The 23,386-nt window shown below is 50.1% G+C and overlaps 1 protein-coding gene across 4 annotated transcripts in view; it reads left to right on the forward strand.

Annotated features, from left to right (window-relative positions):
* Positions 1–23,386, forward strand: part of CRAMP1 (cramped chromatin regulator homolog 1) — a 54,742-nt gene that overhangs the window by 10,200 nt on the left and 21,156 nt on the right. For all 4 annotated transcript variants that reach the window (XM_068524078.1, XM_068524077.1, XM_068524080.1 and 1 more), the window contains exons 3-6: positions 2,584–2,777; positions 8,104–8,257; positions 14,104–14,187; positions 17,391–17,439. In XM_068524078.1, the coding sequence (XP_068380179.1) occupies positions 2,584–2,777; positions 8,104–8,257; positions 14,104–14,187; positions 17,391–17,439 (481 nt within the window). The remainder of the gene's footprint in view (positions 1–2,583; positions 2,778–8,103; positions 8,258–14,103; positions 14,188–17,390; positions 17,440–23,386) is intronic.

Consider the following 23,386-nt stretch of genomic DNA (forward strand, 5'->3'; position numbering starts at 1 on the left):
TGTTCATCCTCCGTGTCTCAGGTCACCAGTGCTGTAATCCAGTGAAATTTCACAAAAGCCAGCAAGACGTGTGCCTTATAGGATTTTTAACAATATGTGTGTGTTACTTTCAAGTATATTGACACCAGCATGGGCTGGCAAAGGTAAACCTGAGCTGTGACTGTCAGCAAGTTGCCATTGTTTTGGAAAAAGAGAGTTTAGTGAGGGTTTTGTCAAAAGTTGAAAATGACACTGAAATCCTTTGTTGTGGGTGGTGCAGAGATAGACAGACAGCCCTTCCTCAGATGAGTACACATGAGGAACTCTGGGCTCCAAATCAACCAGAACTTCTTTTGAGAGTGGAGTTTATTTATTTATTTATTAAATATTTATTTACTTGGCTGTGCCAGGTCTTAGTTTCGGCACGCAGGATCTAGTTCCCTGACCAGGGATCGAACCTGGGCCCCCTGCACTGGGAGCGGGGACTCTTAGCCACTGGACCACCAGGGAAGTCCCGAGAGTGGAGTTTAAACGGCACTCATAACCCAGTCTTCAGCTCATAACAAAGCGTCTCTGACCTACTAGAAATGGAATGAAACCGATTATCCCTGCAAATGTGCTCTAAGTTGCCACACCTGTTGAAAACATCTCGGGATGTGCTAAGCTCATTAATTAGGTCAGGGTTTGGTTCGGTTTGGTGAGGAATGGACAAAGTCAGACCACGTGTTCAGTGCGTCCTTCGCCCACTCTGGAGCTCAGAGATCCTGAGGTGCAGTTCTGTTGTGCCTGCCGGATGGGAAGGGAGCAGCTGTGAAACGCTTTAAACCTGATTATGTCTTATTCTGTAACAGTGTGTTTAGGACCGTGAAGGTTGAACATTCAAATACAGTACTGGCCAGTGGCACTTTCTGCAGTGATAGTAAGGTCCTGTGCTGTCCGGCACAGGAGCCGCTGGCCACATGTGGACACTGACTACTAGAAATGTGGCTGGTGTGACTGAGGAACTGGGGTTTTTATTTTATTTAATTTTAATTAGTATTTAAATTTAAATAGCCTTGTTAGTGGCTGTCTAATTGGGCACTACAGCTCTGATAAACAGTGATTTCTGTTACCCACTCGTGTCGCTTTATGAAGGTAGCTCACTGCTAGCCTGATACACCTTTCCACATGAGAGAATCAAACGCATTCCATGTAGCCGAGTAGTTTTTTCTGCATGTATGAAAACATTCTGCTTTCTGATAGCTGACTGATGGGATCAGCTGTTTTCAGATACTCCTTATGTTGATGTAATTACATGGACCCACAGCGCACAAAGACGCAACCAGGTGTAAGAGGGGAGAGTGACTCCACCCCCGCAACTCCCCACCCCATACCCCAGGCGGCCCCTGCTCTTGTGTTTCTTCAGGGATAGTCTTTGCAAGCATATGTGGAATAACGGACTTTTACTTTTTCATTTCTTTTATTTCTCATGATTGTCTTTTCATCCCCTTTGGAGGCAGAGCCCTGTGAAGGGGGTGAGGGAAACGTGGCCCTGAGCCCCAGTGTGCACATGGCTGCCCAGGGCCCCCACCAGATTGATGAGGAAGTGGATCTTGATGGAAAAGCTCATGATTATCTCATTAAGAAAGCATTTAACAATAATCTGTATTTGTTTAGCTTTTCCTGTTTTAAGTACTTTTATTTTTATGATATTCTTTTCACCCTTGTTGTTCAGAGTTTGCAGATTTCTCGCCATTGGGTGGTCCTGCCTTTCTGTGAAAAGAGAATGCTGGTTATCACAGGGATATGCTGGGAGTTCCCCTTCCCTCTGAGAGGAAGGAACTGAGATGGGTGGGAGGATTGGGTCAGGTCGTAAAATTGTTATCTGTGACCTTTACCTCTGGTTTATTGCCTGCGTTCTCCTGGGAGCACAGAGTTCTCAGTCCCGGGCCCAGTGTTTGGTGCCCCTGTGCTGTACTTTACGTGCTCTCCCCTCTTGGCGGGGTTTTCAAGGACTTGTCTTGAGATTAGGAACTGATGCTTTAAGAGCATTTGTGGGTTGTCGGTCACTCTCAGAACACCAGATTTTGTTGGTGGAAAGTGATCAGGAAAAAGGTCAGGAGACCTTTTTTTTTGGCCGCACTGTGCGGCATGTGGGATCTTAGTTCCCTGAACAGGGATCGAACCCTTGCCCCCTGCAGTGGAAGCGTGGAGTCCAAACCACTGGACCACCAGGGAAGTCCCAGGACTTTTAAAAGGTGCTGAGGTACCACGTGGTCCATATTTAAGTATTGATTGTACCTCAAAGAAGGTAGTGTCTTATATACATTTAAATGTTTTCTTGAGTTTGAATTTCAATTTATTTGAAAAAATAATTTCACCTCAAACCTCAATTGAGAAGGAAAGATGCCGTGTGGTTTTAGTTTACAGCGGGAAAGGAGCTGTGTGCTTCGGCGGGACCTTGTCCTTGTGCTCTGGTGGTACCACATAAATGCTCTCCTTTTACTCACTGTTTAAACTTTTTCTCGAGAGTCAGAGGTCAGGGCAGGACAATGTCACTCGCTGGTGGAGCTGGGGGCGGGGCCCGGGGAGAAACAGATAGCCATATGGTTCTTTCTCTCGAAGGAGCTGACGGTGGCGGATCATCAACTGGAAATGGGTCCGGGGTTGCCCCCGCCGCCCCTGCAGGGGGCTCTCGCTCCTCCTCCCGGAACTTAGGGTCTTCAGGCGGTGAGAAGGAAGAAGGCAAGAAGGTGCGGCGGCAGTGGGAGTCGTGGAGCACGGAGGACAAGAACACCTTCTTCGAGGGGCTGTACGAGGTGAGTGGGTCCTGCAGCCCAAGGAGGCGGCTGAAGCTCCTGGCCTCTTAGCCCTTGCCTGTGGGTCCCCAGGCACAGGCCTTGACCTCTGACCTTGGCCCTTTACCTCCTCGCTGTGACTTTCAAAGCTGTTACTAGTGAGGTGGCTGTTAGGAAGTGTTTTCGTTTGCTTCTTTTCTTTTCTAAGATTCTCTGAAATATGTTCTGGCCTGAAGAGTGGTGCCCTTCCCTCTGGGCCTTCCCCTCACAGCTGAGTGGGCCGATTCAGGAGAGATGTCCCCGAGAGGGAGGGGCCAGGGGACACTTGCCACATCAGAGCAGCCAGCACAACCCAGAGAGATGCCACAGCTGACTGGGGACAGAGTGGCCAGTCCTAAACATAGAGAAGCTCCTCCCCCATCCCACGGCCCAATGAAACGGCCGTGCTCCCTGCCAGCCATTTTTACTTCCGGGTTTTGTTTCTTCACATCTTTGTAGTTATAGAGAACATACTTTTTTATTAACGTTAAATGCATTTTCCAGGTGTTTTGTAGTTCTTTTGCTCAGTATTTTTTTAATGCTTATAAATACTCTGCTTCAGATGAAGGCAACTATGACCCACATGCTCACTGCCTGTTTCTGTAAATCAAGTTTTATTGGAACACAGCTCAGCCTCTTCACTTGTACATTGTCTTTGACTACAGTGTGGTTCCTGCAGTACCTGTGGCCCTGCAACACCTAAATATTTACCCTCTGGCCAGTCCTTGTTCTACTTAACCATTTTTGTATTGTTGATTGTTGTGGTTCCTTCTGGATTCTGTTGTAAATAATGCTACCGTGGACATCTTTGTGCATATTCCATATTTTAGACTTCTTCTTTGGGATGTAGTATCAAGAGTAGGTTACTTGGTCAATGAGCCTTATTCTTTTACTAGTGAACTAATTGGAGTGATAGAAAAGTCTAGCCAAGCCTGTGAAACAAGGCTCAGAGGAAGGAGGCTTTGGAACTGAAACCATGGAGTGTTCATAGATCAGGAGACACCTGACTGTGGACAGAGAACAGGACGCAGAGCCGAGTTCAGGGCTTTCCCGTGGCTGGCCTGCCCCCTTCCGGGGTCGATGGTTCAGTTCTGCCCTTCCTGGCTGGAGGAGGCCACGTGTTGGTGCTGCCTGACTCTGTTGTCCGAGGAGAGAATGGAATGTCCACATGAGGCTTGTTCCAGTAGACGCAAAGTCATTCAAACACATTCAAGTGTGTTCCTTTTCTTCCCTCGACAGTTCTAGGGTAAAGTACAGAGGCTGTTCTTTTATAGATTATATGCCCAAATGGTGCCGCCTTTAAGCTGTTTGTTAGGCATAGAAGACTTGTGATTCCTGGAGTGTTCTCAGAATCAGCAACCATTGCTGACTCTCACCTGAAATAGTTACTGCTTTGGTGTGGCCCCTCTGTCTTGGGGAGAAAGTGGGCTCTGCAGGCAGTCTGGCTACTCGGTTGCAGGAGCGTGGGGGAGACGTGGTTGTTGATGAAAAGCAGGGGAAGAAATCCGTGTTAATGACCTGCCCTTACCTTTCTTCAGGGGAATTAGTTCATTCCCCTCTCATCGGGCTAGGCTTCTTGTTTTAACTTTTCTACCAGGTAGGTGTTTTGAGGTCTCCTGAAATCCTTGATTAATAATAATAATAATTTATAATTGTCTATTCAGGTCACTTAATGCTTTCCACTGTTGGTACTATTGGTGTATCCCAAATTGTGTGTGTGTGTGTGTGTGTATGTGTATGTGTGTGAGAGAGAGAGCGCATGCACAAGTGTGGGCTTTATGTCTGTTGCCGCGTGTGTCTGACCAAAACTCAGTGAGACTCTGGTGTGGCCTTGATGACCGGCTGGTCGGCTAGGGCGTATATAACCAAGAGCATCTTCACCCGTGGGGCGTGGTGCTCAGCACAGGCCTCTGCAGTGTTGATGAAGGTCGTCCCTGCCTTTCTCATGCACTCTCATCTGACTGAGCTATGCCTCAAGTGACGAGACCCAGCTCAGAGCAACGCAGAGGGGCAAGACCAAGCATTGAGCAGCTCTCAGAACTGAACTGTGAGGGAGCCGGAGGGGCTGGATCAAGCCTGACTGTATGCAGGGACTCCCACGGTGTCACTGGGCCTCTGTCTGTCACCCCGTGTGTTGGGGGTGACATTTCTGTGCTTATTCTCTCCTGCTTCAGATGCTCCCCAGGGGCGAGAGTGCCTCCCCAACCCCTCCTCCATGCTAGTAAGGACAGTTCTGGGCACAACTCAGCTTGGCTGGTCCCATCCCAGACTCCTCCCTGTGGCCAGGGGTAAAGGTTGTGGCCCCCATGACAGGGAGCTGGCGGGAAGGCCAGTGGGATGAACGCCTGGACCAGCGTGGTTGTCCTTGACATCCTCTACACTCCATTTCACAAAGCCTGTTGCCGACTTTTCCTTTTCCCTTCTTACGTCTGTCTGTCCGTCCGTATTGCTGTCCAGTCTTGATTCCTATCTTACTCGCAGCCACGTGGCCAGCATCTTCTGCTTGCTTTTCACTGGGTCGATAATTGCTGGAGGCCTCATCTCTGCTGTGCTTCCCCTTCCGTGTTCTGTCTGCAGTTCCCAGTGTCCTACAAATCCAGCTGCTGGGCATCTCCTGTTTCCTGCCATCTCTGTGACAGCTGTACGAATGCGAGTTCTCGTTTCAGTCTTTGAAATGTGTGCTTCACCTCCATATAGTTTTCTCTTTCAACTTTGCCTTTTTCACTGTTGCTGTTGTTGCCACCACCCTTTATTTACCTAGTTCATGGCTAAGTATAAAAATGCAAAGAAGTCCCCCCTAAGGGGCTGGCAGTCTTACTGGAAAAACGTAACAGGCACAGAAGAAGTGGGACTCTCAGAAGGTATATGCTGACGGATGCCACAAGAGTTCAGAAGGCAGCGTACTTTGAGAACGCAGGATGAGTCGTCGCAAAGCCCAGATTCTAGTCCCCATCTGGGCCGTCAGGTCACCTCTGGGTTCGTAACCCAGCTATGAAAAGAAGTCCTGAGATTTAGAGGCCGTGTGTGTTTGTTTGCGTCACGGTTCTGGTCAAGAGCTGAGGGGAGTTTTGTGAGGGAGGTGGTGCCTGAGCTGGACACTGGAGGAAGGCACTTTAGGTGCAGCTCTGCCTTGCTCTGGTTCACCTGCCATTGCTTCTTTTAAAACAGTGAGTGAGCTTTCATTCTTTGAGGATTTTTACTTTTTGTTTTGGCTGCACTGTACGACATGTGGGATCTTAGTTCCCTGACCAGGGATCGAACCCACGCCCCATGCAGTGGAAGTGTGTATTCTTAACCTCTGGACTGCCAGGGAAGTCCCATAGCATTTTTACTTTTTGACCTTAAAATTTGAGACGATTTCAGAGTTGGAAAAAGCTGCAAAAAGAGTACAGAGAATGCTCACATGCTGTTTACCCCGCTTTTCTGACACCCACGTAACTGCAGGGTGACCAGCAAAATGAGGAGAGTTAGTGTAATGTCATCGGTATTTGCACTGATGTCCTATTCTGGTTCAGGACCCCACGTTGCATTTGGTTGCCATGGCTCCTGGGTCCTCCCACCTGGAACAGGTCCCTCAGTCTTCCCTTTTATTCCTGGTCTCTCATAACCTTGACATTTTTGAAGATTCCAAGTCTGTTCATTCATAGAGTGCCCCTCATTGGGCTTACCTGATGTTTCTGCACGGATAAGTTCATGTTTTGTGTTTTCTGTCAAGAGTACCGTGGGATTGCTGTGCATCCTTGGTGCATCCTGTCCAGAGTGTGCAATGCGATCTGTCTCAGGCCTGGCTGTGTGAACCTTGATCACTGCATTCAGGTGGCATCTCCCAGGTTCTCCACTGCCAAGTCTTTTTTTCTTTTTTTTTTTTTTACTTTGAGACTGTGTAAATACCCTGTTTCTCATCATTCTTTCTCCCACTAATTTAAGCAACCATTGCCTCTTCTTACCTGGAAAAACTATTACTGTGGTGTTTACCCAGTGATGACCTTCTGATTCTGTTATTCTTTCTACATTTATTAAGTGGAAATCCCATGCAAGGAAAAGCTCTCCCTTCTCCTCCATTTATGTATTTATTCAATTATTTTTTTGTACCTGTATGGACTCAGGGATACTTATTCTCTTCCATGGGTTATAATCCATTCATATCATTGTGATTTTGTTGCCCAGATTGTTCTAGATTTGCCCACTGGGAGCCTCTTCAGGTTGGCTGCTGTGTCCTTCCAACATGTTCCCCTTACGCTTTGAGCACTTTCTCACTTTCTGGCACCACAAGATATTCTAGACTCACCTGGTATTTTCCCTGCCCCAGACCTGGCATTGGCCATTTTTCCAAGGAGCCGTGGTTCCTTTTGGAAAGTGGGATTTAGAAACCAAGATCTGGGTACCAGAGGTGCTCATTGCTGCTGGGGTGCCATTACCTCCAGGTCCTTCCCAGTGCTTCTTGCTGGCTTGGTTTTGATGAGAGTAGCAGTAGTTGATGAGTAGTATCAGTAGTTGGTTCTCATTGCATCAGTACCTGAACAGCACTGATGGGGACTGTGTTCTGTGGAACATAAATTCCATTCTGAAAATCTAAGATGTACTCAGCTTTTACATGGAGGTGTTGAAGGAAGGCCCACAGATGTATTCAGAGCATATTCTGCATGATTCTCTTAATAAACATTCATATTTGTTATCCCTGTTTGAACATAGAATACCTTTTGTATGATCAAATCAATGAAGCTGTTTCTGAATAGTTGATTTGTTGTTTTATTTTAAGATGCCAGATATACAGCACCCTGAGCCCCTCCATCCTTGTGTTGTGTCTTCTGGTTATTGTCTTCATGGGGGTGTCTCATTTCATGGGCTCTAAAGAACTCTGGAGATTAAGTCCTTTGTCTAAGTGTTGAGCTTCATGTTTCTACTGCTCCGGGGTCCTTGCCTCATTGGTATCCACATGCTATGATAGTTCTGTTGCTGCTTTATCCATTATTCTGATTGAAACCTGAGGTTCTGGGGAAGCCAGGTTGAAGTTCATGCACAAGTAGGAGCCGTGAAGGACACTTGCTTAACCACAGCGGTCCCTTTTCTCCCTTTTCAGGAAGTGTCTGCATTGTACAGAAGGCTGCCTTGTTGTAACCTCGTGTTTTGTTTTTTTTTTTAACATCTTTATTGGAGTATAATTGCTCTACAATGGTGTGTTAGTTCCTGCTTTATAACAAAGTGAATCAGCCATACATATACATATATCCCCATATCTCCTCCCTCTTGCGTCTCCCTCCCACCCTCCCTATAACCTCGTGCTTTTAATGTGGACTTTCTTTTCCAGCATGGGAAAGACTTTGAAGCGATTCAGAACAACATTGCTCTGAAATACAAGAAGAAAGGCAAGCCCGCCAGCATGGTGAAGAACAAGGAGCAGGTCCGGCACTTCTACTATCGCACGTGGCACAAGATCACCAAGTACATCGACTTCGACAACGGTGAGTGCCTAGGCCGGCTTCCTGGGGCCAGAGGCGGGGTGGCTTCTGGTCCAGGAGCGTGGCTTCCGCAAACCTGCAGGCCACACCTTCTGGCATTATTCTCACCCAGCCACACGGCCTGGGATGTACTCACCTATGGTGCTTTGTCTGACAGGAGGCCTCGTAACTGGTGGTCAGGCTTAGTTACAAGGAAGCCTGTGGTGTCTGAGTCCCTGGCTTGCTCCTCCGCCCCGGGAGGGAGGGCACCGTGGTCCAGAATCACACCTCCCCGTTGCCCGCCCTTCTCCCAAGGGGGCCCCAGTGGGGTGAGGGTCGGGCAGGGCCTGGCGTGCGTCAGCGCGGGTGGAGGGCTGGCGTTCCAGGGCTTTTCCCAGGCTCTTTTTCCAGGTTCTGTGTCTGAATCCAGTTTGTGTGGCGCCATCTTTAATTCATGAGTCTAGGTCATCGCCAGGTGCGGTTCTGACTTCCTGCTCAGAGCACCTCTGTCCTAAGGGGAGGCATTGCTGCCTCCTGTGTCCACACGCCGGAAGAATCCTGTGTCTGTGTCGTTCCTGCTGCTTCTCTCGTCGATCGGTCTCTCCACATGTGTGCTTCCACCGACTGCACTGATTTCTGACACACCCTCCAAATAACATCAGTTCTGATCCAGAATAATTGTGGTTGCTGTGGTCATGTCACTCCCCTTTGAACCTTTGCCTGTGCCCTGCAGGTGTTCTCTTGGCCAGTCAGTGTGTCCTAGCCTCCCCCAGCTGACCCATCTGGCTCTCCTCGCTGGCTTTCCCTTAGGTCGGGATTCCAGGGCCAGGGATTCCTCGTCCGGCCTTAGAAAGGCCCAGAGACAGTGATTCAAGCTGTCTTTTTCTGTAGAAGGTCAGATGGTGAATATTGATATTTTTGCCTTTGGGGTTTTATGGTCTTTATTGAAACCACTTCACCCTGCTTTCTAGCTCATTGTGGATAATACATAGAGGAATGCATGTTGCTGCAGTTGCCTGTTTACAAAGACAGCCCTTGGGCCGGATCTGGCCTGCGATTTGCTGTCCTCTGCCCTGGAGAAGTCCTTCCTCCCTGCCATCGGCCAGCGCTGGGGCTCTCAGGGACTGGGAGGTCCCAGGGTCTGGTGATGGTTGTTACGGTCACTGCATTTCCCATCTGGTTCTGTCTTTTTTTTTTTTTTTTGGCCACGCCACGTGGCTTGCAGGATCTTAGTTCCCTGACCAGGGACTGAACCCGGGCCCCAGCAGTGAAAGCGCAGAGTCCTAACCACTGGACCGCCAGGGAATCCCCATCTGGTTCTGTCCTACGACAGTGTCCCCTGAATGTATTTCCCTTTGAATCTTTGGGGGCATCTCTTACTCACCTGCCAGTGTTTCTGGTTCTACTCCGAGCTTCTCAGATCTGTCCTCACCGCCTGGCCTGCCTTGGTCCTGCCCTAGACCAGTGCTGCTCTCCCACTGTCCGGTCCTGCCCTTCCTAACCCAGCCTTTGAGCTGTGAGATCCACACAAGATGCTCATCTGCCCGGCCGCTCCCTTGCCTGAGCCCCCTCCCTCTGCCCCACCAGAGGCCCGCACCATGACTTGCCAGGGCCCCGGGGAATGGAGTCACCTCCCTCCTTACCTGCACTTTCCTTCACACCTTGACTCCTGCCACACTCCTGCCACTCCCACCTGGTTGTCCTCCCTAACCTGTTTACCAGGACTCAGCTCCTGTGTTAGTTGTCCCAGAAATCCTCCCCTGAATCCTCTCTTGTCCCCACTGCTGCCTGTGGTTGGGCACGTGGCGTGCTCTTCCCTGGAGGTGCCTGTAATGCGCTTGCTTGGGCGGAGGAGAAAGCCCCAGCTCGGCGATGGAGGCCCTGGCCCCTGTCCACCCCAACGATGCGGGGAGTGGAGGTCCGAGTCCGGGCAGCATCCTCTTCCCATTGTACCCCTCTCGCTCTGTCTCCTGACTTTTGTCTGCCTTACAAGTACTGTTTTCACACCACCTTTTCATGTTGATGTAGAATTTCTTCATGTGTTTGTTTTTTAAATGACATCTGTTTTAGTTTTTTCAGTATTGATAAGTTTTCTTAACCTAATGCTTGGTGATCAGTTCTTTTTTTAATTAATTTTTTATTTATTCGGCTGCGTCAGGTCTTAGTAGCAGCATGCGGGATCTTTCGTTGCGGTGCATGGGCTTCTCTCTGTTTGTGGCACGTGGTCTCAGTAGTTGTGGCACGGCATGTGAGATCTTAGTTCCCTGACCAGGACTTGAACCTGCGTCCCCTGCGTAGGAAGGTGGATTCTTAACCACTGGACCACTAGGCAAGTCCCTCCATGTGTTTTTTATTAAATGTATTTCTTTGAGTGGAGATACTACAAATGAATACATTTTACTTCTCCTTTTGGATTTGCAAGTCACTTAACAGTGTTTTTAAATAACGCAGGGTGGATATCTTTATTCATATAGCACTTTTCTTCAGATAAATTCACACGACTGAGGTAAAATTATACTAACGTTACTGCTAATTGTCTCATTGTGAGCACCCCGTCACAGCACTGTCTGACAACCCTCCGGGAAGATGCGTGTCTGGCCCTCTGTCCTGGGGGTCTGTCTGCCTCTCCCCGCATTTCCCATCTGGTTCTGTCCATGACAAAGGCAGGAAGGAGCAACTGACAGACAAGTGCATGTTACTCTGGGCAAGGCCTGTTTCACGAGGCCCCACAGTGCCTGCTTTGCCTGCTTTCTGCTGAGTTTATGACCCCACCGAGGTTCTCTCTGGCCAGTTAAATCCTTTTGCTTCTCACGAGTCTTTTTAAGGTATCTTTCCTGCTTAAAAGCCTTCCACTTCAGGGGACACCCGTCCAGCCTGACATCTTGATGAGGAAGACAAAACACAAACAGAATGGTGGCTCCAACCTCTTCTAGTGCCATATCTGTGTAGTGAGGTTGCTGCTCCTTCTAGGGACCCTGGGAAGTGGGCGCTCAGTTTCCACGCTTTGCAGCAGTCCCTCGGTCTGACCCACAAGTCTTTTGCTACTGGTGTGTGTGTGTTTGCGCGTGCGTGTGCGCGGGCGCACGCACGTGTGCTCTCAGTGTCCATGTGGCCATGAACGTAAGCCTCTCGATGGCTGTGGTGCATTGTGGCGAGTCGGCAGCATTTTGTTCTTTGTCAGGCCGTCTCCACGGAGTCTGTTTGTCTGCTGGCTGTGTTCATCCTTAGCTCAGACTGTTGCTCACATCCCTAGTTGATTTGAAAATATCGACTCTGGTCCTGTCGAGTCCAGTGCGCTGTTGTTATTATCTGTCGTCATCACGAACACCCTCCCTCCCTCCAGGCTGGCACGCAGAAACGAGTTTTAGCTGTTTGGCTCTTTCTCTGTCTTCTGCATTTTTCTTTTTTGTTGTTACATAGTCTGTTCTTTCTGAAAGTCATTCCGCGAGAGCAGGTCTTTCATCTGCTTTGGCTGGTCTCAAAACACTCTCTTCCAACGTGAAGGCCTCAGCAACACGAGAAGGGGAAGGGGGTAGGAAGCTACCTGGATATCAGGCGGTGGGGGGTGATTCCAGGAGCCGTGCTCTAGCACGTTCTGTGCTTTCACCACCACCAGGCTATGGGCAGAGTGGACCACCCAGGCTCCCGGTGTGGACGTGTTGCATCGTCTGCCCCGAGGTCCAGAGGCGTGTTGCAGGGCGGCCACACTGGGCTCTGTGGGACATCTAGAGTGGATGTGTCTTTCCTGGGCATTTTTGTCACCTCCGCCTGCTGGACAGCCTCCTAAACTCCCCTCCCCCACTGGAGGTATCATTCCCCTTCAGCCCTTTTTCCAACTTGGATGAAGGGTGGACGCATCAGCCGCCCTCAGTTCCACAGTCAGCTCTGCAGGGTCAGCCCCACCGGGGCCATTCTCCCTTCTCTGCAGTGTCTTCTTTTTTTTAACTTTTTAAAAAAAATTTATTTATTTTTGGCTGCGTTGGGTGTTCGTTGTTGCGCTTGGGCTTTCTCTAGTTGCAGTGAGCGGGGGCTACTCTTCATCGCAGTACACGGGCTTCTCATTGCAGTGGCTTCTCTTGTTGCGGAGCATGGGCTCTAGGCACGTGGGCTTCAGTAGTTGCGGCACACAGGCTCAGTAGTTGTGGCTTATGGGCTCTAGAGTGCAGGCTCAGTAGTTGTGGCACATGGGCTTTGTTGCTCTGTGGCATGTGGGATCTTCCCAGACCAGGGCTCGAACCCTTGTCCCCTGCATTGGCAGGAGGATTCTTAACCACTGCGCCACCAGGGAAGCCCCTCTGCAGTGTCTTCTGCCTGACCCACATGCCCTTGGTGTCCCGGTGTGGCCCCATGGGAAGTGCCTTCTTTCTGTTGAGCCGAGGGCTGCACCGAGGTCTCTCACTGGTCCTGATCACCTTTCAGAGCTGGTGGCAGCCGGTTGACCGCGTGAGGCCAGAGGCCTGCCCGCCTCTTGGTGCTGCACTGGTGGTCACACTGGGTTCCACGCTGTGCAGCTGTTTCGCAGCCCCTCCCCCAGCCCCGGCAACCACGGAGCCACAGATCTCTGTCTCTCCTGGACGCTTCATATCAGTGGAGTCATACAATGCGGGGCCTTTAGTGTCCGGTTTCTTTCACTGAGCATGATGTTTCCAGGTGCATCCAGATTGTAGGGTGTGTTAGGCTTTTTTAGGGTCCGTTCATTCCTTTCTATGGCTGAGTATTGTTCCATTGTCTGAAAGCCCACGTTTGTTTATCGACTGCATAGTGGATCGTAAGGTTCCTGAGTAGCGGTCCCTGTGAGAGTCCGCTGAGACTATCGGTCTTTCTCTCAGGAGAACCTTCGGGAATTGTTGGCGTGTGATGTTAGCAGAGCCTCCTCAGAGGCTATCCGAGGTTCAGAATCCTTGTTTAAGGTCATTCATTCAGAACTTTACTTTCTATTTACTAATATACTTTTCTTTTCCTTTCCTATTGTTGTAATCACACACAGCCAAATCTTTGAAAGGGGGTCTCTGGGGAGAGAACAGCTGTGAGAGGGACACATGGCAGTGGTCATTGCCCTGTGAGATGATCAGAAAGGGGCCAACTGGGCAGTAACCAGGCTTACAAGGTGCTGTCAGGCTTGGCTTCACACAATACAGAGACTCAAGGTAACAGTGGCTTGAGCACGTGAGGATTTCTTTCCTGGAGTCAGAGACGCCTGCAGGTAGGTGTCCAGGGCGGGCATCGGGGCCGAATCAGTCTATTACAGAGCCTCTGGAGCCTCCCTCAGCATTTCTGCTCATACCTGGTAGTGTGGTCTCCTCCAGCCACGAGCAGGCTGTACATGGGCTGGCTTAACCCTGCGTGTTGCCTCCCAAATCACACTGTGGTCTGCTGCTGACAAGCAAGGGGGCGTCCGGAGCACTCAAGCCGCATTTCCTCTTCCTTCTGGCCCCAGGCCTGGGGCGAGTTGTCTGTCGTCCCAGGAGGCATAAGAGGTGGGCTTCCTTGGTTCCCGTGCTGCCAGCCCCTCGTGGAGCTTGGGTGGGTTCTCTGCACAGAGAGGTGGTCCTGACCCTCCTCTGCCTCGCTGAAGCTGGCCATGCTGGACGTCCCGTTTTCCCCTCTGGGGACGTTGCTCTGCCTGTTACGACTAGTTTTCTAAACCACCCCCTTTTTCTCTTCTAACTTTTTATTTTGAAAATTGCAAAAACAGCATCATGTTGCCGTGTACTCTGCCCAGTGTCCCCTGATGTTAACACCCTGTGGTCCATGGTGCAGTGGTCAAAGCCAAGAAGTGTCCCCCAGCACCCTGGTGTGCGCACAAGCTGGGCAAGCCCCGCACATCTGTGTTTTCTCCTTCTAAAGCCGCAACCTTTCCTCATTTTCAGTGTTCTCTCGCGGGCTGAAGAAGTCGTCCCAGGAGCTGTATGGCCTGATCTGCTATGGGGAGCTGCGCAAGAAGATCGGGGGCTGTGAGTACCCTTTGCTCAGGGGCGGCCTCCTCCCGGCAGGGCCTGCCTGCTGTCCTCTTACAGTTGGAGTTTTAGTCCTGGGGGCTCTTCTGTTTTCTCTCCGACTTTTCATTTTGAAAACATTTTAACGCACAGAACGTTTTAACATACAGAAAAATCAAAGGAGAATGTAACAACCCCCACATACCGTCTTTTAGATTCATGGGTCCTGAACCTTGGCCATGTTTGTGTTACTGTCTCTCCCGTTCCTGTCCCTCCTCCACACACTTGCATTTTTTCTTGTTCAGCTGTGTGACTGTAAGTTGCAGACATCTGAGCCCACTCTAAACCCCTCAGCCATTGGCCCCAGTGAGCAAGGACATTCTCCTGCATGCCCAGCAAGCACATTTAACATTTATCAAGTGGGTACCACAGCCTCACCTGGTATCCTGCCCAAACTCAGATCTCCCAGTGCGTCCCACCACGCCGGGCAGGGCATGCCTATTGGGAACAGTGCCCGCTCACAGCTGCCGTGTCTCTTGAGTCTTGACCTAGAACAGCCCCCACTTTCTGGCCTTTCCCAACCCTGGTACACTGAAGGGTCTGGGCCCCTCCCTTTGCCTTGCTCTGAGCATCTCCTCGTAACTAGATTCCTTTTAGATGCACAGGTGCTCTGGCCTCCCCATGTGACCACAGACAAGAGGCCTCAGCCTCGCCTCTCCAGCCCCCAGTTGTCCGCCTGTCACGTGGGTTGGAAGGGCACACACCTGCAGGGCCACTCTGAAGATTAAATGAGACACTATGAGATGATTGTAAGCTGTCACCTAACACGTCATAGCCAGGCAGGAGGACGGGCAGGGTGGGCATTCCCTGGGTGACCCGCCCTTCCTGAAACAGGCAAGAAGTCCAGGAGCCTCCAAAGGAAGGGACAGGCGGCCTGGCTCCCCGCCCCATGCTCCTGCAGGCTGACAACTTACTTAAACCCCCGGCTCCTGCTTTGAGTGCTGTTGAGGGGGCTCTGGGGCCCCACCCCCTGGCATCCCTGCTTCCTTGTCTGTCCTCCTCTCTGTCCTTGCCCTAAAATACTCCTGGTCCTGGCAGCATGTTGGGGCCCCGTCCTCCATCTCCCACATCCCAGCATCCCAGCCCGAGCACTCCCCACAGGAGGCAGGCCTCATCCTCTTGTCAGCTTCCTGTTACCCTTGGGGTGTCACCTGGGTCCCCTGACCCAAGGGGCCTCTGCACTTGGACTTCAGCCCATCTTCTTGCCTGGCGTCCCCTCCAGCTCATCTGCTCCTAGTCCTGCTGGTGACACCTGGTTGGTCCCTCCTGGTCCAGCAGCACTCGAGTGCACGTGTGCACACATATGCACACACACACACATGCACACACATCCCCGTGAGGCCCCACCTGGGCTTGGGGCTCCCAAAGCTGCTTCACAGCACTCCACCTTGGTGGGGCCCTCCCTCTGAGCCCCCACTGCACCCACCCACTGATCCACCTGCTGGGACACTGTTGTGTCCTTTGGTGAAGGTTTGTGGGGGAAGGAGCTCGCTGGGATGGGCAGTTGTCCGCCTGCCCTGCACACAGTGGTAGCCCTTTCTGGGCTACTGGGAACACATGTCTGAGCTCCGGTGGTCAGAGCATGCTCTTTGTTAACATACTTTTTGTAACTGAGGTCTCCAGACATGCGATTCTTAAGACATAGACTGAGTCTGCTGTGTTCCTGGTCCTTTGACACACCTCAGCTTGTGTCACAGCAGCTGCGTGAGCTGGACGGCGTTCCCCCTTGAAAAGGGCCTGAGGACCCTCAGTTTCGATGGAAACGGATGACTATTCAAGCCTCCTGGGCTATTGAGTGACAAGTCACACTTAGCCCCAGGCCTGGTGCCATGCGGGTATCAGGACAGGCCGGGGAAGACCTCGGCTGTCTGCAGTCCTCACCAGTTGGTTGAAATGGCTTCTCTTCAAAGGGAGGTTCCTTGCATGGTGCCCCCATCTGGTGACTTGAACCCCGAAGTTGTGGTGGTCCCACCCTCCGGGCCTTCTGTCTATCACTCCGTCCATCCAGGCTGCCGGATGCAGGACCCATGGGCCCTTCCCTCCCCTTTGATCTCAGCTCACAGGTCCACGAACGTCCCCGACAGGCTGGCTCTCGTGTCACATGCTCACGCATAGCCCCAGCGGTCACTTACACTGACTGTGCTTGTGTGGTCCATGCTGTTGGAGGCCAGGGCTGCGTCTGGCTTGTTTAGGGATGGGGTCTGCGTTTGCCTTCCCTGGTGCCAAGCACTGTTTCCTGAAGATCCGTTTCCATCTGGCACATGTCCCTTCAGCCTGCCGGGCTTCCTTCAGGCTTTCTCACCATGCCTCTGTGCCGGCTATGAATTCTTACCATTGTCATTTATCTGAAAAGTCTTTATTTCATCTTTGTTCTTAAAAAGTATTTTTGCCGGATGTGGGATTTTGATGACAGTTTTTTCTTCATGGCTGAGAGGTCACTGGCCATTTATGTCCGTGTTCCTCTGTAGAGGATGCGTTGTTTTTCTCCGGCAGCTTTTAAGGTTTTGTCCTTGTCTTTGGTTTTCAGCCTGGCTGTGTGTTTGTGGCCTGTTGTGTTTTATTCCCCAAATATTCAGCAGGGTTCAAAGAATCTCACAGTGGCCTGCACATACGCACCACCTCCATCCTCCCTTTACCTGGTTACTACACTTCCTGTCTCACGTGTCCTGAGGGCAGCAATGAGGGGGGGGTGGGGCAGAGGAAAGGGGCGTCCGCTCTAGTAAACGTGCAGGGTGTCAGTCTGTCGTTCAGAGCTGACGGAGGCAGGCCCGCAGGTAACCCAGGAGCCCCGCAGGACAAGAGTGCGTGGGGCAAGGTGGGCCCGGAGAAAGGGGAGTCTCTGAACGAGGCGGTTGGGGGCGAGTGGCAGTCCAGCGCGGCAGGGGGGCTGGGGTGGGAGTTTGGAGGCGTGATGAGCTGTGCAGAGGTGGGAGTGGTCCCCTCCCCGAGGATGTCCAGGTGGGCAGAGACAGTGCTCTCAGCACAGGTGATGTGTGTGGGCCCTGGGGGAGGGCCTGCAGCTAACATGGGGTCTTACTGTGGAAGACCTTGACTATCCCGTTGAGCGGTTTGGAGTCTGCGTTGGAGATTATTCTGTGGGGTCTTGCTGGGCTTCGCTCCTGACTACTTGACGCTCACGTGTGTTTGTTTTTCCATCAAAGGCATGGACGACAAGAACGCCACGAAGCTGAACGAGCTCATTCAGGCTGGGTGAGTAGAGCTGTGTGTGAGGCAGGCCGGCTCCTTGTGGGAGTTTGCACTTTTCTCTCAAATATAGACCTCGAAATATGTGCAGTTTTCTCCCCTTTTCTCAGTGAGGACCATTAAATCCTGAAGTCCTCAGAGTTAGCCCTGACACCCTCACAGTTAAGCATCTGCCCGTGAGGAGGTGGCCAGCCCCGGGGACTGATTGACCTGCCCCCAGCTTCTCCCCATCCTGGGGGCCCCGTTCTTGTTCTTCTGCGGGTCTCCACTCAGCCCTCACCTTCTCACTGTCTCGCTCTTTTCCTCAACCTTGGGCATTTCATGGTGTGGGGGTCTCCTTTGCTTCTAGAAGGCCTGCCCTCCCGGCCTTCCTGGTGCATGTTTCTGGTCCTTCCGCACTTCCTCTGCCCGCCGTTCCTCTTTGTGCCTCTCGAGGTCAAGCTGAGTCTGACTCTGTTCTGCTCTCACACTCCTGGCCTTCCGATCACACAAAACCACCGGGGATCCCCACGCAGCTCTGACCTGACTGCTGTGACCGTTTCTGCCCCAGAGAGGCCATACCGGGACTTGCTGCATGGAAAAGCCACCGTGCCCTGTCCTTGCGTTGTCCAGTGGCTCTTTGGCTTGCCCGCTGCCCCCTGCGCTCTGACAGCCTTGCTAGTAGGTCCCTGGGCTCCGGCCAGGTATCTGACCTTGAGCTGCTCTCCAGCTCCCGGAACCGCCCTCCTGGGGCTGTCTCGGCACTGCCCCCAGGCTCTCCTGTCCCTGCACCCTCTCCTTTGGCTACTTTAACTCTTCCCAGGGCTTCTGTTACCTTTTCTGAGTGAAGGATCCCAGATCTGACTTGTCCCCCATTTCTCTGCCTCGACGTACAAGTCCCATTACGGCCTGGATGTTTCCTGTGTTCCAGCTGGAAGCCTCCAGCATCTCTTCCTGGGAAGGATGCCCCCGACCTTGCACTCTGAGGGTCTCTCAGTCAGCGCCTCTCACTCCTCTCTGCAAGTAGTTGGAAGCATGGCAGGCGGGCCTGTCCGTCTCTTGCAGCCCTTTGCCTCTCTCATGGCTGCTCTGGCCCAGTCCCTCAGCACTGAGGCTGTGCTGGACTCCAAGGCACAGCCTGACCATCCCCCGTTACACTGTCTGGATTTCTCACCTGGTGTGGGGTCCTCATTGGCGGCCACCCTGTCCTTCCCACTCACCCCATCAGAGCCTCTGCATTCCCACGTGGACCTCTCCACTCCTCATCTTGGACCCGCCCGCCATCCCCAGGCCCCTGCTGCTCGATGGCCAGCTGTCCTGTAGGTCGAACCATCCCTGGGAATAGTTTCCCTGGCCTCTGCTACATCAGCAGGACGTTGTCTTGCACCCTGGTTGTTTTCCTCCCTCGGTCTGGTGTCGGACGGCCAGCGAGCCCACTTCCCTCAGGTTGAGTCCCTGCCAGGTTGACTGTGTGCATTTCTGCTTTGACTCCAGCCCAGCGTCTGACCTTACAGAGGCTCATGTTGGATCCTCCAGGCTCTGTGTCTATGAACTACCATCAGTTTGGAGCCAGGCCTGAGAGTGACTAGGTTGTACGTATCACTGCCGTGCGAAAGAGCAGTGATTCTCTCCAGCAGCCGGGGAGTGAAGGTGGTCTGGCCAGCTGGTACCACTGGGCACATGGAGCCTCCCAGAGGTGTGGGGGGTGGTCAGAGGCAAGTAGGGAGAGAGGCCACCAGCCTTAGCCCTGGGGGTTGTTTATTGCACCTCCCTATTCACCTGCTGCAGCTTTAGCATCTGGCCTTCCTTCCCACCCTCACACCTGCCCTGTGCCCATCAGGTGGAAGCTATGTTTGCTCCAGGATCTGAGATGTTCGAGCAGTGTTGTGCGTACACGCCTTTCCCAGAATGTCATCTCAGTGAGATTGTGCCGTGTGTGGCCTTCCGAGGTTGGCATCTTCCACTCAGCAGTACACCCTGGGATCTGTCCATGTGGCTGCGTGGGTCTGTGGTCCACGCCTCTGTGGAGTAGTGTCCCCAGTATGGCTGTTCTGTGGTCTGTTGATCCAACCCCCAGTGAGGGACACGGGCTGTTTACAGAGAGTAAATGACTCGGCATTGGCCTCCAGCTTTTTGTCTCATCTTGCCTGCGCAAATCCCCAGGGGAGGAGGTGGTGAGCACATGCAGACTTTATAAGGAGCTACCAGCCTGCTTTCCAGGTGGGGTTCCGGGTGCTCCCCATGCTCCCCACACTTGGTGTGTTCAGTCTGTTCTTTTGAGCCACCCCAGTGGTGAAGGGGTGTCTCATTGTGGTTTTGACTTCGTTTCCCTGAGGACTAGTGATGTTGAACACCTTTGTTATGCTCACTGGCCATCTGTGTATCTTCTTTGGTGAGGTGCCTCTTCAAATCTTGTGCCCATTGAGTTTAGAGTGTCCTTTATATATTCCGGACACAAGCCTTTTGTCAGGTAGGCGATTTGCCAATCTTTCCTCCCAGTCTGTGGCCCGCCTTCTCACTCTCTTTAGCAGTGTCCTTCACAGGGTAGACGTTTTCAGCTGTGATGGAGTCCAGTCTGTCATCTTTTTCATTTGTGGATTGTGCTTTTAGTGTCACATCTAAGAAGTCGTTGCTTAACTCGAGGTCACAAAGTTTTTTCCTGTGTTTTCTTCTAAAAGTTTTGTGGTCTGATGTATAAATCCACGATCCACTCTGAATTAACTTTTGTATACGATGTGATGTTTATGCCAAGGTTCAGTTTGTGGCCTGTGGGTGTCCGGTTGTTTCGGCCCCCTCTGCTGGAGGGTCCATCCTTCCTCCATTCGCTGCTTTTTCACCTTCATCTAAGGTCTGTTGACTGTGCTATGTGGGTCTATTTCCAGACTTGAAATTCTGTTCCGTTGATTGACTGTGTGTTCTTTTGCCAACACGTCATCAGTTTTTAAGAACAAAGCAAAAGGCCTGTAAAAGTGAAGACGGAGATGGGGGAAATTAGTAAGGTGCCTGTGGAAAAGTACTCCTTGACTTAAGACCATAAAGCATTGAGTATTTAACTAACTTCCTGTTCCTGCCTGTCATGCAGACCTTTTCCAGTTAACTGTCAATCTCCCTTTATTATAAAATGGTAAAATTGGATTAAGGAGTAAATGAATTGAGAAAAGCTCTGAAGTTGAATCTTATTACATTGGTCACAGACCCAGCAGTATAGAACTTAGCACATGCTTATTAGATTTCTTATTAGATTTCTCTTTCAGAGAAGAAAATGAACCTCATATCAGAGAGGAAAGCCTGACTCCCATGCACATAGAGGAATTACTCTGTTGCCTGTTTTGTGACACTAGTGGAGGATTCAAATAGGACCCTCCGCATCGTTCCATCTGACAGAGGGCAGGACCTGATTCTCCTGCAGGTGCACCTCCGCAGCCTGGGCTGGGGCCAGGCTTCACCTGTGCCGGCTCCAGCCTCAGGCTGCTCATAGAACTTCCATTCGTGAGAAAGGGAAGGGACTCATAACCTCAGAATGGTTCTCTAGTCATAAAGCAGGGGCTGTTCAATTTCACTAAAAAAAAAAAAAAAAGGAAGTCACAAAACAGCAGTTTAACGGAAAATGTGGTTATCACAAACACAAGTGCCACGTGACACGGCTCCCCCTGCTCTTTAAATCTTGCCTGCTATTGTTGTGTTTTGTTTGGGATGGATGGCAGAAACGTCCACTTGTTCCCAGCACCCTTCATTGGAGGCGATTAAGAACTGACTTGATGTTCTTGGTTCCCGCTCCTGCACCCCCACTCCAGCCTCATCAGCACATCCCTGGAAGTGCTCTGCTGCCTGTATTTCCCCTGGGTTGAGGTGGTTAAGACTCAAGCACTCGGTCTCAGTGGAGGCCTTGGTCCCTGCAGACTCCCATCCTCTCTGAATCTCCCCTCCTAACACAATGGCAGGGGAGCTGGCTTCCTGGAGTTTTCTTGTCCAGATAACTGGAGAAATATAAATAAAATGAAAAAGCAGGGGAACTCCTCCCAATTAAAAGAACAAGAGAATAGAGAAGGGGCATCTGACAGCGACGGAGTTTCTGATAAGACTGAGGACCAGAGAGGGAATGTGATTTCCCCAAAGTCATGTACTGATTGGTAGAGCTGGACAAGAACCTACCACATGATCATCTCACTAGATGCAGAAAAAGCATTTGACTCTCACCAAAGTGGGTATAGAGGGAACATATCTCAACATAATAAAAACCATTTATGACAAACCCACAGCCAGCATAATACCAAACGGCGAAAAGCTGAATGCCTTTCTGCTAAATTCTGGAACAAGACAAGGATGCCCACTCTCACCACTTTTACTTAACATAGTATTGTAAGTCCTAGCCACAGCAGTCGGACAAGAAAAAGAAATAAAAGGTATCCAGATTAGAAGAGGTAAAATTGTCATTATATGCAGATGACATGATTCTCTGTGTAGAAAACCCTAAAGGCTCAGCACAAAAACTATTAGAACTGACAAATGAAAAAAAAAAAACAACTATTATAACTGATAAATGAATTCAGGAAGGTAGCAGGATACAAGATTAATATACAGAAATCTGTTGCATTTCTTTACCCTAACAATGAAATATCAGAAAGAGAAAGTAAAAAAAAAAAAATCCTGTTTAAAATCGCACCCCTCCCACCAAAAAAAAAAAACACTTAGGAATAAACCTGACCAAGGAGGTGAAAAACTTATATGTTGAAAACTATAAAACACTGATAAAGCAAATAAAAAATGATTCAAGAAAATGGAAAGTTATCCCATGCTCTTGGATTGGAAGAATTAATATAGTTAAAATGGCCATACTGTGCAAACCAATCTATAGATTTATTGTGATCCCTATCAAATTACCCACGACATTTTTCACAGAGCTAGAACAAATAATCCTAAAATTTACATGGAAGCACAAAAGACCCAGAATTGCCAAAGCAATCCTGAGGAAAAAAAACAAAGCTGGAGTCATAACTCTTCCAGACTTCAGACAATACTACAGAGCTACAGTAATCAAAAACAGTGTAGTATTGGCACAAAAGCAGACATATAGATCAATGGAATAGAATGGAGAACCTATAAGTAAACCCACACACCTATGGTCAATTAATCTTCGACAAAGGAGGCAAGAATATGCAATAGAGAAAAGACAGTCTCTATAGCAAGTGGTGTTGGGAAAGCTGGACAGCCGCATGTAAATCAATGAAGTTAGAACACTCCTTCCCACCATACACAAAAACAAATTCAAAATGGCTTAAAAACTTAAATATAAGACACGACACCATAAAACTCCTAGAAGAGAACATAGACAAAACATTCTCTGACATATGTGGAATCTAAAAAATAGTACGAATGAACTTATTTACAATACAGAAACAGACAGACGTAGAAAACAAACTTATGGTTACCAGAGGCAGGGGGGTGGGGTGGAGGGATAAATTAAGAGTTTGGGATTAACAGATCCACGTTACCATATATAAAGTAGAGAAGGGTTTACTGTATAGCGGAGGGAACTATATTCAATATTTTATAGTATTGAAATATACTGTAAGAATCAAAAAAGGATATATATGTGTATAACAGAATCACTTTGCTGTACATCTGAAACTAACACAATATTGTAATTCGATTTTTAAAAAACAGGTAAAAAACAAAGCAGAGTCATAAAAACAGTATAGACGGACCTTGAACCTTTCGTAAAACATAAACTTAGGTTTGTTCACCAACCATTTGGTGGCTGGCCAACACCTTTTCTTGGTGGCTTGCTCCTCGGAGTTCTCTGGTGTTTTTATTTGGAAGCTCTAGCCAAGATGCATCATTTGTGATTTCCTGTTTTCAAGTGGAACAAGAATGTAGGCTCTCAAAGCAGTGGGACTACAGGGTCCTTCCCTGTCATTTTTCATAGTTGTCTTGCTCACAATTTGTCTGCCATCTTTTAAAAAAACAATCTACC

This window comes from Eschrichtius robustus, chromosome 16 (assembly GCF_028021215.1).
Source record: "Eschrichtius robustus isolate mEscRob2 chromosome 16, mEscRob2.pri, whole genome shotgun sequence".
NCBI classification, from domain to species: Eukaryota; Metazoa; Chordata; class Mammalia; order Artiodactyla; family Eschrichtiidae; genus Eschrichtius; species Eschrichtius robustus.